Genomic DNA, 14,501 nt, shown 5'->3' with positions numbered 1-14,501 from the left:
GTCTTCCCCTTTTCACGCCGAGATAAGTGCGTTCCTGGCGGCCGAGCCCGCACATTCTATTCCATCATAAAAGGCCGTCGTTTTCAAACAGCGCCCGCGCACGCCCTCAGACCTTTAACCAAAACAAACGATAAGAGGCAGCGGCGCACGGACACGCCATTTTTATTCAAACACACAACAATGTAGTCAAGCAAATATTACGCACATTTCCCATTCCTCGTTTCGATTGTACAAATTCAAAATCAATTTGGAAGTTTAACCCTCCTGTTATGTTTGTTTCTTTAGAACAGCGCTTTTCAAAGCGAAATAATTTGAGTTATTGATAAAAAATATACATTCGTGTTAACTTCATTTTCATTCATATTAAATAGTGAATGTATTCATGACTCAAAGCAATCAATTCAACCAGTTTAACTCATTCAGTGCCAAGCGTTATTTGAAAAGGAAACATCGAGGGCCAGTATATTTCACTCACCTTTCAAGGCCAACAGAATATTATGTGCTATGTCTATATAAATATGGGTGGTATATGAGAGATTGATTTCCATTCTTTACTTGGAATTGCATGTACATAATAGCTGTGTTGTAAGTGTGGAAACACTGCCCTCCAGTGGTACTAGTTAGCACCACAAATTGAGCTAAGGATTAGTCAAGGGTGTCAAATAAACAACTAATAAAAAATGAATCTGTTTTGCTCCGACCAAAATACATTTTCATTGATTTTAACACTTTGTAATGAGTCAATTTGACATTCAGTAATAACAGGAGGGTTAATTAATGAATACGATTAACGACATGGTACCTGTGAAAGGCGTGCATCAACATTTTAACAGTTTGATGCGGCTCTCTAACACATTCAATGCCAGGGACGTAGTTTCACGTTTTGTAAGATTCCGGACATTAAATCCCAGATACTTAAGTAATAACTTTAAGGACATTAATTTCCTGGATACTTAAGTATTAAATCGATACCTAAGAATCAAGGATTGACTGTCTGGACTCTTAAAAAACGTGAAGATCCGTCCACGGCATTGAATGAGTTAGATTGTGCTGATGTATAGCAGGTGTACCTCACATACTTCTATCACGTCCGCCATACAAACATCTTCTCATGAAACCAATGCAATGATTGACATTTTCAGAAATTTAAGCCTGACTGCAGTGCATAAATCCAGCTAATCACTTAGTGGTCAGTAAACGCATCACACAAACACACGCAGCTGCCAAATAAGTCCCTGTGCAACCCTCTGGGATATAAATAATAATAAAAATAATACTGAATGGTCAAACAAACACTGCATCTTCCAAACGTCTGTGATGACGTGATCCATGAATAGTTTTTTTTTTTTTTTTCCGTGCGTGTGTGATAGGGAGTTACAGTCCTTGGTGTGTGTTTTGGCACGGGTTGTCCGAGGTCTGGCAGCCCATGTTGGGATATTTGACCTGCACGCGAAACAGCGTCCCGTCGGCGCACATGCACAGCTTGTAGCGCTCCACGCCCTCGTCGAAGTAGACGTCGCCCGCCGCCGAGTTGGGGATGCGCGTGGCGTTGAACATGACCGAGCCGTTCAGCACGATGCTGTTCTCCTGCCGGCCCAAAACGCGTAGCGCATTTTAACGTGGAAAAATGACGTCTCGACAATCAAAGTCCATACGAAAGAGACCGGATGAGGTTTTTGCAAAATTTGTAATATGCTGTAAAATAATGCCGACTATGAATTTTCGAAATGTTCTTTTTAACGTGCAGACAAAATGTGCAGACTAGCTGTTAGCTAGTGGCTAGTTTATGCTAACCTCAAGATTAGCCTCTTTTACCACAGATATATCAATGATACGTGACGATGACAGCAGAACACATTTGAGTCATCCTGGTTTGTTCAAAAGTGATCAGTAGGAACGGCAACTGTCAGGATGAAAGCGAGCCACCGCCGTTTCTCAAACTGCCTTTGAAATGTAATTCAAAGGTAATACGACAATACGGCGCACTCGAGTGCTGCTCGCTAGCGGCTAATTTATGCTAAAATCGAGATCTAACATGAAGTCTTTTTTTTGAATCTATAGCGCGGGGAGACGCCGTCGTGTTTTGGCGCGGCGCGACTGCAGGAACTTACGGCTCTGAGCTCGATGTCGCCGCCCATTCTGAACTCGACGGTGCGACCCATGATGTTGACGCCCTCGTTGCCGCGAACGATGGCCTTGCTGTCCCCGCGGATGTTCAGGTCCGACGCGGCGTTGCTGGTGATCTGCCGAGAAACCAGACGTACCGCGTGTACCACAAAATAAAAAGTACAGTATTTTTTTTTCTTCTTTGGACTATGGTAACTGCAATCCGTGAAGTAGGGATGAAAGCATTTTTTTTGCCCCCCTCCTTCCTACACATACATAGTAGTTGACTTGATGGCAATTAATTTCAAATTCAATAGTTATTGATTAGAGAAAAAAAAAAAGCTCACCCTTTCTGTGGAGGCCTTCTTGACACTGAGCACCTTGACGCCTTTGGGCAGGTGGAACTCGTGGTTGTCGTAGTCGGTGCTAAAAAAAGTGGTCTGGGTGCGAGGGTCTGTGAACGATATCCCCTTGTCGCTCACCACCGACGTCTTGTCCTTTTCCACGCTCAGCTTGGAGGTGCCCTGCTGGAACACTACCTACAAAAACAAACAAACTTTTACTGGTAAAAACTTCCTATATTGTGGATGGTCTTCCTGTACAATTATTTCCATTTGCACATTCTGCCACGTGCTGTCGCTTGAAAATGACATCACATGTGCTCAGGCCCAGGTAATGATCAATCATGGCTCACCTGATTTCTGACATTGGTCATGTGACATTTACATGTTGACCTGTGATTGGTGTAGGGCTGCAACTTCTAATTGTGGTAAACATTAAAGTAATCTGTTCATTATTTTGTCAATTATACAGTGATTATTGGATTAAAAAAATCATTTACATACTGTATTTTCCGCCCTATAAGGCGCACCGGATTATAAGGCGCACCCTCAACTAATGACATATTTTAAAACCTTTTCCATATATAAGGCGCACCTGATTATAAGGCGCACCATCAGCTTTTCTTTTTTTTTTTTTAAGGCTTTTAGGTGCGCCTTATAGTGCGGAAAATGCGGTGTGTGTGTGTCGGTGTGTGTGTGTGTGTGTGTGTGTATATATATTATATATATATAATATACACACACATACATATATGTGTATACACATTCACACAGTATATACACACACACACACACACACACACATTTTTTTACTTTTTACACAAAGTAACACCTACAAAAATAAAATAAATCTTCCAAAACAAAATTTCTAAATGACTACCTGAAAATGTGTCGTCGTATTTAAAATTCCAGTTTAATGTTACCGAACCGCATTTAGGCGTTGATTCCGTGGCGTGCCACTAGAGGGAGCCCGCGCGAATCGCAGGTTTCATTTGAATTCTCTCACCGGGTTGTTGTTGCCGACAATGAGCAGGTCTTGGTCCTTCCGCCCCCCGACGGTGCTTTTGTGCAGCGGGTGAACCACGCCCATGTCGGCCTTCTGCTTGAAGCGCAGCAGACCCGATTGGTGGAACTCCATGCTCTCGCACCCGTTTGGACCGATGCGGATCACCGTCCATATAACCAAAGTGATCTGACGGAACGATAGCACATTGTTTTACAACGCTGCTATTTTTCTTTTTTAACTCATTCAATGCCAAAGACGTGTTTTTTTTTTACCTTGTTTAAGTCCAGACATTAAATGCCAGACTTTTTTTTTTTTAAATAGGGAAATGGGCTTTGCTTTTTTACGGAGTACTGTAATTACATGTCTACGGCACCAGGTGGTGCAGTGGCGCTCTTATTGTCAAAGTCTTTGCAGGAGTTATACCATTTTTGAATTGCTTTCAAACATGTTTTTTTTTCTTAATCTAATAAATGATTAGTGTGATTCAGAAAAAAAATATTTAAAATATTTATTAATGTTAATGTTCCGGATCAATTAACATTTATTATTCTTCCATTTATTTTTCTTCAGTATCAAACTGTTCAGTTAGTCAAAAATATGGTCAAAAGCGTTTGAATAAAGATTGACTTTTTTTTTTTAATTTCAGGCACTTAAAACTATTTTTTTCAGATTCAGAATAAGCTGTAACTTGTATAAACGCTGTAAAAAGTAAAAGTTAATGTTTGATTTATGTTGATTATTATTTGTGGTCAAATATTTACTGATAATTAAGTGAATTCTTTATTTTGTGAACAGATCTCTAATGTAAACTCAAAAGTGGGGGTTTTATATTTAATATTTTTCTGGACAAATATTTAGAATGATTTTTTTTGAGAACAGGTCTGTGGACTCATACAAATTAATGAGAGGTCCTAAAGTTGAATAAATCAGACAACAATTGAATGTTTTAAGTCTTCTTCTTTTTTTTTTTAACCGAAAAATGCTTCGCACTGCAAATTTGCGCAGAAAATTTGCAATTTTGGATAAATTTCTTGATTGATTGTTTAGACTTACAAAACCACAAATGTCTTTGGCACCGAACGAGTCAAAAAGGACCAAAAAACATGTTGAGGGACACCGCATTTTGTTTTCGATCGGCGGCGTGCTCACGATGAGGTTAATCAAGGCGAGGAGGAAGAGGAGCACGATGATGCACACGGCCATGTTGCCCTTGCGCCCGCGGAGACCCGTCTTGTGCAGACGCTCCTCCTCGATGGGGACGTAGCCCGCCTTGAAGTTGCTGTTGTGCTCCTTGTTGGCGCTTCGCCTCTCAATGGCCTTCTCCCGCATGGACTTTTTCACCGGCCCGTTGGCGCTCTCCTAGAGGGAAAGTTAACAACGCATGAGTTCCAACTTGTCTGCGCATTCGCATAAAATTTCAAATTAAGTCGATGACAATTCCAAAAGAAACTGCCTCATGTTCTAATTGATTTGCTTTTCATTTGAAAAGAAAATGTATCGTTCCTGTCACAGAGATAAAAAGCATTCAATTGGGTTTGTGAAAAGAGTGTTCCCTCGCTACATTGCGTTCTTTATTTATGACCATAACTTGTTCTATTTCTGGCACTTTTGCTTCATTTGAAGTCAAACCAGTCGAAAAAATTGCAATTTTCTTTGTTAAAAAATCCAAACCTTCTTTCTGCTCCATGTATTTTCTCTTATGACCATATATATTGCAGGTTTTCGTCACTATTTTGCTTGATGTTTTTCCTTCGTCCAAGTCAGACTAGAGCAGAAAATAATCAAATTAAGTAGTGTAAATTTCGGACTACAAATCACTTCTTTTTTCTCACCCTGCGTCTTATAGTCCAGTGTGGCATATCTGCAGTTATTCTTTTTTACTAGCCACCAGGGAGCAATCTCAACTAGTAAATACAATCAGGCGTGCTACTGTTGTGTTGGTGCATCTGAGTGTGTCGTGTTATATTGAAAATATGTTGGTGCTCCTCTTATTATTCAACGTGCAAGTATGTTCGGTCAGTGTTAAAGGCATGACAATGGTGTCATCAGCTACTTAAAAAATAAATAAATGAAAAAAAAAACTTCTTTTGACTGTACAAAAGATTCAAAAGTTTTATTGTCATATGCATGGTAACGCTATACAATAAAATTATTTTTCTGTTCACTTTCCTGAGCAGACTTATTCCTCACAATAACAAAGTAGGCAAAAAACAAACCTTAAGGTGCTAGAATCTACATCTGATGCTAAAATATGTAGCCTATACATGACAAAAATATGTTGTGTTAAATTTTGATTTATTCGTCTTACTACGCTGTGAGCCTTATAGTCAGAAATTTACTGTATTTTTTAAACAAAAGAAACAAATTAAAAGAAAGGAAAAAACAGTGGAATTAGTAACTTTTGGAAGTAAAATCCCCGCGATAAAAGAAAGAACCCTGTTAAATCTATCAGAACCACTGCGCCACGTCTCACTCGTGAGGACAATAAATTGGATTAAAAAAGACATGACTGAACGGTCTTATTTGATGCATGTTTGCTTAAAGACAAATACGAAGCTTGGGATTTCTATGTGCAACCTGTGCGGGCACATTGGGTGGCATTTCTGCTTTGCTGAAGGCACTTGGAAAAAAAAAATCTAGGACCACCACTGATGTCGCCTACAACCTTGCATTCCTTATTTGCACACATGTGAACTTCTACTCTGCAAAAATCGACAATGGCTCTTTTGAACAATGCTAAATTGTTATCATTGTCAATGTAACAGTGCTATTTAAATTGCCGTTACGGACATGTGCCGGAATGCGTCTCCTGCGAGACAGCCTGTCTTGTATGTGTGACCATCACTAAAAATACATCGTTCCCAATTTAGCACCAAAACAGGTCTAATAAAACGTCATGTATCGGTGCATTTATCGTCACCACGCCTGACAAATGTCAATTTCCTCTTTTTTCCTTGCAATGCAGTATTTATTAACCAATTCAGATGCGAAAGGCGAGTATTTATTTCGCTGCAATGTCAGGATTGGAAAGCAATTAAAAAGGCAAACCGAGCACACACGATCGTAAACGCTTCCCAATTACACTCCAAATTGAGCCAGAAAAAGAGAAATAAGAATAAATAGTAAATAAAAACGGACCTGCTCGGACGCCATGTTGATCCTCCCTCTCTCGTTTACTGGAGTGAGGCGAAGGAACGTACCACTTTCGTCCGCCTTCCTATGCTTCTTGTCCAAACTTATCGTGTTGATTTTGTGAGGCACTAATGTCATTTAATTTTGCCATCGTTTTAATGTAAATTCCAAGAACGTTCTAATATTTCTCGTGTCGATTAGTTGTGAATAAAAAAAACGTGAAATTTACTCCCTGTAAGATGGTACGGCCCATCGCAACTTTAGCCAATGGCTGAATTAGCCCCAAAATAGCAAACCACATTTTTGGCGTTCATATTTTCCATAAACGGACAAGACACAAAACGTTGTTGTGGTTTTATACTTGTTTTATATATTTTGTATATTTTATTCAGCTATATACCATACGCAATTTGATGACTTCAAGTTTTTGAATGAATGTTCATTTATATTAAAAAAAAAAAAAGTACTACACGATCCATATGCACACAGTCAATAGAATTATTACAATTGTGGATTCTTAATCTTTAACAAATATTTTAAATTGCTTATATTTCCCCATTACATTAACACAATACCCTGGTGACTAATTAAAATAAAACATTGAAATTATGTAGACTTGACTGCCCCTCAGTGGATTAGAATTTAGTATCGTGCAATAAAAAAAATAAATCATTTTGAATGGAAATAAGTCACAGTTCGCAAAGCCCTTTTGGGTAAATTAAACAACACTGCTTCCTAGCGTATTTCGATTGACTTGCAAGTGCTGTTATTATTATTATTATTATTATTATTATTATTATTATTATTATTATTATTATTATTATTATTATTATTATTATTATTATTAAATTCCCGCTGTTAGGAAAACCGGTGACAAACATTCATTTGACGGCATGGCATTACATTTCGTGTCCACTTGCAGGAGAAGGCAGGGCAATTACCATTATAGTGGGGTTCTTTCTCCCCATTTTAGTCGGTAATTCTTAATGTGGTTTGAAACTGGATTAAAAGCACATCACTTGCTACACAGACTCCGTGAGAGTCCGGCTGCTGTGAAACAAAGGCGACTAATGATGACGTCACGTCGACTCACCTGTAGGCGGGGACAACTTTTTTTTTCTTCCTAATTTTCAGTCGCAAAACCTGACGGGTTTTGTTTTGTTATTCTTATACCTCCGAGGAGTCCACACATGGCGGATGCTTTAAACGCTCTGATATCCAATTTCTGCTTCCACGTTCTACAGGACAAGTTGGAGAGATGGCAAAGAGAGTATCATGTAAGATCTTTTCGAATTTCAAGTTCATACTAGCCTGACATAAGACTGTACACGTCATGATGCACACACGTAATGACGACAGCCTCACGTCATCACTTCATATATTAGCTTGTCGTTATAGTTCGCCGTCACAGTCATTATTTTTTAATTCCCAAACGCGACTATTTAGCACTTGACAGATTTACATTTTGAGTTTGGTTGCTATGGAAACGAATCTCCACGGCTACAGTACCGCTACCCAAAGAATTGCGACTCGATTTTAAAGATAGTACACCAGCGGTTACTTCCTGTTTTGTTTACGTGATTCCGGAAGCGAGATTATGTGTTTTAATACTGTACTTTTTTCTTTTTTTTAAAAAAAAAAAGATGACTCTTACATCGCTGGGCTAAAACTAAAATCGATTGGTTGTGTTAAAGTTAACACTTTTGTTGGTACATCATTTTGGCTTTGTTGTTTCGTTTGGATGAATGTAATGTATCAGGACAATAAAGTGAGTTTTACTGTTCAGTTAGTTTCAATTTTTACCACTTTTTGACATAAAGTTGATATTTATGATCTTGAAGGTGAATTCCTGTGACGAGAATCTGACTCGGTGCTGTGAGGTGATAGAATTTACTGCCAAAATCCAAGGACAGCTTTTTGCTGTTCTTAACTCTATAGCTGCTGAGGGTAAGCATTGAGCCAACATCACCTGTTTTGGATATCAAAAGTCTACACCCCCTGCCCAAATGCATGACAAAGCATATACATACTTTTCCACTATTATTGTGACCTTTAACAAGTGTAACAAATGAAAAAAGAAGCATATTCGAACAGCTATTTTTTTTTTTTTTTATGAAGGAAGGTGTAAACACGTATGCACCTCTCAAATATTTTTGGAATTGAGCTGTACAGCTTATATAATATTAAGGGTGCAAAATGTTTTTGATTTCGGGGTGTGTAGACTTTTTATATCCATGTGCTATGCATGTTTCTATTAGCTGTGTGACATGCTTTCTCTCCCTGTGACTCAGGCCAACACACAGACGGAGCATCTATGTTAAAAACGCGCCTGCTTCCGCGGCTGGGGGGTAGTTTTTCCCCATTTCGCCCCTCCGTCCAAAAAGACACCACTTTCAGTCTCTTACAGGTGACCTCAGCTTTTAAAACGAAGTCATCGTGGCTGTAGGGCTGAATGGACTCAATTTTGTGTCCTCATCAGGATTTGGCAGAGAAGCAACGCGCGGAGCTTGCCAACAGCAACTTGAGCGACTTGCCGTGGATGGAGCCGCACCTCTGCTCCACTCGGTAGGACTCCAAAATAGCTTGCAAAATTGATGAAAAAATAAATAAATAATAAAACTAAATTGACCAGATTGAATCGAACAGATAACCGGAGGAAAATAGCGTCTTTTAAATAAAATAAATAAAAGTAGGATTGTAAAAATGTAAAAAAAAAAAAATCTGACTCAAAGGTGTGGCAAAATAACATTTAAGATCAAATAAAATAGGATTATAATATTATGTCAATACACCCCCATTAGTATGAGGGCATTCCGATGAACTCATTCAATGCCAAAGACACGTTTTTTACGTTTTTTGAAATCAGTCACTCTCACTTACTTTTAGCTCGCGTGTGTTTTTTAACTTTACAAACTTAAGTTAAAAAAGTTAAAAACTTGAAATTTGCTATGATTTATTGTAATATTAACGCTTTACGGTTAATATGATCCTGGACAGTATTTAAAATAACCTTCATTCTCGCCCGCCGCCCCAAAGTGGACACGCACTCGAGAAAATAAAAGAAGGTCTCAAATACAGCAAATATCAAGAATGTATTTGTTTTTTCAGGCTGGATGATACTCACAGGAATCTGCACAAGGCACAGAGCAAAACTGAAAATGAAATACTGCAACTGAAAGAGGAGTAAATGAAACACGCACGCATGCATGCATTTTTGTTTGGCTTTACTTGTGAGGACATATGTGGACTTAATGCATTGCTGACATCTAATAAGAGGAGCGTGACTTGTTTTGATTTGGTGATATGAAATCGTATATGTATTAACGACATATGAGTGGAATACAAGGAGTAAGACTAAATACGTTTTAGACTTCTTATCTCGTTCGAACAAATACTTCACTGTACTGCAATATTGTACTGTAGCTACAGTACTGACTGAAGGATGGTTTGCTCGCCGTTAGGGGGCAGTGTTTCATTATGAAGAAAGCTTGTCTCGTCTCGGTGCATTTTTTCTCGCTTTTGCTTGCAAATTTCGAACTGCGTCTTTGTTCAGCAAAATAATAAAAATGATTCGTTCATTCGCGTCTTGACCCTTAAAAAGAAGTCCGAAATTGTGGGGTACACCAAAACAGTCACGAAAAAAATGAAAGGAGGTTATAAAACCAGGAATCGGCCCCCAAGGGCACACACACACACACACACACACGTTTGTATGGGTATACTGTACTTGTGAGGGTATCCGACCTCAAAATGTCCCCTCTATGTAAAAACTCACAGCAGTTCTCGCAAGTATAGCAACACACAAATGAAATCCCACCAGGAAAATGATCTTTTCCTCCCCCGCACTGTATTTAACCAAAATGGTGGCTTTTTCTCATAGTCTGAGAGCAGCGCAATTCCAAAATGATCTTTACAAGAAAAAGTTGGACTCCTATCACGATTACGAGCGTCAGATGTCGAAATTGAGGGATGAAGTTTCGTATCTGAGCTCGCAGAGGTATGAAAACACTCCGACGCGCTTCAAGTCAAGAAAACATCCAAATCGTCCGCATCCAACAGCTTCTCTTTTCTTCCGTTGCGCACGGCAGGCTAGCCGGAAGCTCGAGCTTCGGGCGGAGCTCCTGCCCCCTGAGGTCCGAGACCACCCCGTGGTCGCAGCTCACAAGCTCCTCCCGCCTGGTGCGCGTGGTGTCGCGTTTTAATGACCTGTACAACGTTGAGCGGCGGGAGGTGCAGCTCCAGCTTCAGGGATACTTGAGCGACTTGGAGATGGTCCAGAGAATCATCTTCATTGCCGTGGTGGTACGTCACAATGAGTGCCATTAACTCTTGGGTCTCGTTTGATCTGCCTTATTAAGACCATTCCATTGGTCTATACAGTACATCAAATCTAGTTCACATCAGGGAAAGCATTAAAAAAGACGGTAGGGAGCTGAAATTTCACCCAGATAGTGAGAACATGTTACAGTTCAATATGACACTACCACTTGATAATCTAGTTGTCATACTTCCAGGAGTTAGCCATTCCTTGACTAAAACGCTGCAAGAATAATGTGCTGCATTTGAGGAAAGCGGGAAATTTAAGTGTCCCGCTCAAAATGCCAGTTCTGACCTCAAAGTGTTCAAGGCTAATGTAAACAACAAAATGGATAGTAGTGTTTATTTTTTTAATTGTGAAGTCGGGGTCCCTTTTTGACCACGACTCTAATCTCTCCCGCCTAAATGGAGCATTTTTGGCACGTTTTCTAGTTGCCGCTCGAACCTCCAACTTTCCTTGAATGTAGCATACGAGGGTAAACTTTATCGACGTATTTGACAAACGGGGAAGGCTCAGAACACAACTCGGTTTGAAAGCTGAGCCTTTGCTACTCGAAAGCTAAGAGAAGCAAATATATACTTGACAAATAATTTAAAAAAATAGCTTTCACGGCACGAGCGTTCCGTCAAGGTTGCAATTACGCGTAAGACCAGAGAGTGTCGTTGTTTTGCAACAAATTTAGAACCACATGAATCAACTTTTAATCCTGTGTGGTATTTCGTCCAATCCTTTGATTTTTTATATCAAAGGTATTTCGCATCTAAGGGAAGGCATTGATAGAAGACATTGGGGAGCTGAAATTTCACCCAAATGGTGACAACGTGTCAGCCTCGAACATGGCACAATCACATTACTAGGAGTGCGCCATCACTTGCCTAAAATACTGCGAGAATGATATGTAAGAAAATGACCCAAAATGGTCAAAAGGGAGCACATCTCCCTCAATATTTGTCTATGAAAAAATAAATTAGACGGTGTTTCCAATATTTTGACAGGTATTCCATTTCAAATCAAACCCTTCACTGTCACCCAAACAGAAATGTGTAAATATTTGTTTGTTACGTGTCTCACTTCAGGAGTCCTTCAAAGCAGCCAAACTGGCTTACCGTCTCTTCAGGCTTCGCGCTCGCAAGACGCTCGCCTCGTGTCATTTAGGGCCCGAAAGCTTGGAAGACACCGTGGTGGACTACATCGTCCGGAACCAGGACCTCTACGACGTGCAGAACAGCGTTGACGTAAGGCGATGTCCGCCACGGGAGGCTTGCGCGCCTCACCTTGACTTTTATTTCTGTTGACCCGCCAACAGGAAGTACTCAGCGCCATGAACCTCACCCCTCGCATAGCCTCCATCCCCAAAATCAACTTTTCCGTGGCCAGGCCCCTAATTAGGGAGACCTGCAAGCTGGCTTTCACCATGCAGACGTTGGACCCGCCCGTCGACTTGGCCTTTGCCCGGGATGGGGAACTTTACATCAGCAGCAAGTATGGCACCAAAACAGCAAATATTACCGTACCGCTTTCATATACGGCATATCGACAGGATTAGATCACACTAAGGAAGTTAGCTTCCTTAGCATTTTAGCATTTTCAGTAGAGATGTTTGATAGCTTGCGGCGCCCGACCCGAGATTGATATCGTTCTGATATCAGCCAGAAAAAAACGAAACGTTTGAAGTAAATGGAGCATATTTTCGCTTCTCACATTTGAACAAAAAAATGAATTCCCGCTGGTACTAAATTGGATCGATATCAGACAGTATTCTCTGTTGCAAAATCGATATCGTCTTAAAGGTGAACAAGTTGTATCAGGATACCCGCATCGATGCCTTTTTTTCACAACTGATGCCAGTTACTAAATTCAATTTCATTTGACACAATGACAAAACATTGTGAATTTGAATGCAGACCGCATTGTATAGCGCCATCTGTTGCCGAGGAGGACTCAATCGGTCTTTGAGGGATATGAATTTAGGGGTGTTAACTCTTTCGAGTGTGATTGGAAAAGGACATTTTCACACCTTTCAAGGCCAACACACTATATTGTGTGCTATATCTTATGTCAATTTGACCCAATTTGGGCCATTGAGCGATACAAATCCATCAAAACGCATTAAAAAACATTATGAGGCTTAAAATTTCTCTAGATTGTGTAGATTGAAGGTTTGGCATCCCTTTAAGTATGGCTGAGTGGTATGGACGGCCTCAATTAGTACCCGATACCAAGAAAATGAAGCTGTCCACCCGATGCGATACCTGGAATTGGTACCGGGCCCTCGGAATGAAGCTTTTCTTCCCCGCCAGGTACCGTCGCGGCCCCACCTCCGACCCGTCGGCGCAGCTGGTCTCGTACCACGTGTGGCCCGCTCTGATGCAGGGCGGTACCGTGCGCGCCAAGGGCGAAGTCGTCACCAAAAAAGGAGCCGCGGTACTGAAAGGAAGGTGGCTCCGGGTGAAGACGCCCACCTTCTGATGTGTACTTTGTTTACTCTGGCAGTGGAGCAGAGGTCCCATCAGCGCCACGCGTTCCCGATCCCTCAGTCCGACCCGCAGTCGCGTAAGTGTCCGCCTCAATTGGGAATCGGTTCCATTTTGGACGAATTTGAAAATATTACCACACAAATGTTAATGAAAGCCCGCTAGATTCATGTTAACGCAATAACGAGAAACGCCATAGATAGGCTAACGGAAATTAAGATACACTACGGTCAGTTTGTGCATTTTTTTTGGCGGTGGTGTTTTTTCGTCCAATCAGACGCCAGTTCGTAAGTGTCGCTACGGCAATCTAATCTGCCCAAGGCCGCTGAAATTTGTCGCGCTGCCTTGCGGAACTTTCTCCAATCGATCAAACATCACGTGATGCTCATCGGTTGATCCGAGTGAAAAACATTTTGCAAAATATCCCTAAAAATTAACAATTGTAATCTTTTGGGAGTATGACGTATTTTCAAAAATGTTTTTTTATGTTCCGGATGATTTACGTGACCCAATTGCACGCTGTTATATTGTGATTTAAACAAAATAGTATTGATGGTTTTATTATTATGACATGATGAGTGCAATACTTTGAATCTATTGATCCCATTTTTGTTTTGCTGCTTCCAGACGTTTAACGACAGAAGCAGATCTCCGGACACGCTCTCGGCCAGCTTCCTGTGAACTCCGGAGACTAGATTGCCACCGAACCGGATTGGACTGGTTTGTTTACTTTTTTTTTTAAGACGATGCTGGAGTTTGCATCCGTCGCGCGGCAAACTAGCCTTGCGAGCAAATGCTACTTGGTGCTAATAGGCAATACTAATCATTTTTTTCTGTTTGATATCCACCTTAAAGTCCAAATACTGATTTGGATGCTACATCTTTATTCCAGATAGAAATGATATCTAATAAATGCCCGTACGGCTTTCCATAAATAATTCCAACTCCCTCAATATCACAGTGAGTGATATGCAGTATATTTGTTTTCTTTCGTTTCAATTCCTGTGGTTGCTTTGATGCAAAGCGTTTTAAACCCTCCGTACGGCTCGACCACGGTACGCCATTTATTCAAGCGTCTTTTGACGAACTAGATGTAACGCGATCGGCTTGCTATCAAGCTAGGT

General features: G+C 40.5%; 2 protein-coding genes across 5 annotated transcripts; one reads left to right on the top strand and one right to left on the bottom strand.

The window, feature by feature from the left end:
- Nucleotides 1-131: 131 nt before the first annotated feature.
- sgcb (sarcoglycan, beta (dystrophin-associated glycoprotein)) lies at nt 132-6,714 on the bottom strand. Of its 2 annotated transcripts, none has more exons than XM_088424769.1 (6): nt 6,592-6,714; nt 4,603-4,812; nt 3,454-3,639; nt 2,454-2,645; nt 2,112-2,243; nt 132-1,587 (listed from the first exon to the last, which is right to left on the bottom strand). In XM_088424769.1, the coding sequence occupies exons 1-6, from the start codon at nt 6,604-6,606 to the stop codon at nt 1,375-1,377; spliced, it is 948 nt and encodes a 315-aa protein (XP_088280895.1). In that variant the 5' UTR covers nt 6,607-6,714; the 3' UTR covers nt 132-1,374. The 2 variants fall into 2 exon arrangements, with proteins under 2 accessions (XP_088280895.1, XP_088280896.1); XM_088424770.1 differs by lacking the exon at nt 6,592-6,714 and adding an exon at nt 5,125-5,197.
- A 972-nt stretch (nt 6,715-7,686) lies between these two features.
- On the top strand, nt 7,687-14,422 carry spata18 (spermatogenesis associated 18). 3 transcript variants are annotated; one of them, XM_088426046.1, is made up of 12 exons: nt 7,687-7,862; nt 8,427-8,532; nt 8,877-8,992; nt 9,065-9,150; nt 9,694-9,768; nt 10,466-10,582; nt 10,674-10,887; nt 11,980-12,138; nt 12,210-12,385; nt 13,204-13,327; nt 13,397-13,456; nt 14,005-14,422. In XM_088426046.1, the coding sequence occupies exons 1-12, from the start codon at nt 7,776-7,778 to the stop codon at nt 14,056-14,058; spliced, it is 1,374 nt and encodes a 457-aa protein (XP_088282172.1). In that variant the 5' UTR covers nt 7,687-7,775; the 3' UTR covers nt 14,059-14,422. The 3 variants fall into 3 exon arrangements, with proteins under 3 accessions (XP_088282172.1, XP_088282175.1, XP_088282174.1); XM_088426048.1 differs by lacking the exon at nt 7,687-7,862 and adding an exon at nt 8,141-8,353; XM_088426049.1 differs by lacking the exon at nt 9,694-9,768.
- Nucleotides 14,423-14,501: the final 79 nt, after the last annotated feature.

Source organism: Hippichthys cyanospilos, chromosome 10, assembly GCF_059441005.1.
Source record: "Hippichthys cyanospilos isolate Australia breed blue-spotted pipefish chromosome 10, RoL_Hcya_1.0, whole genome shotgun sequence".
NCBI lineage: Eukaryota > Metazoa > Chordata > Actinopteri > Syngnathiformes > Syngnathidae > Hippichthys > Hippichthys cyanospilos.
This window is presented reverse-complemented; position numbering and strand designations above follow the sequence as displayed.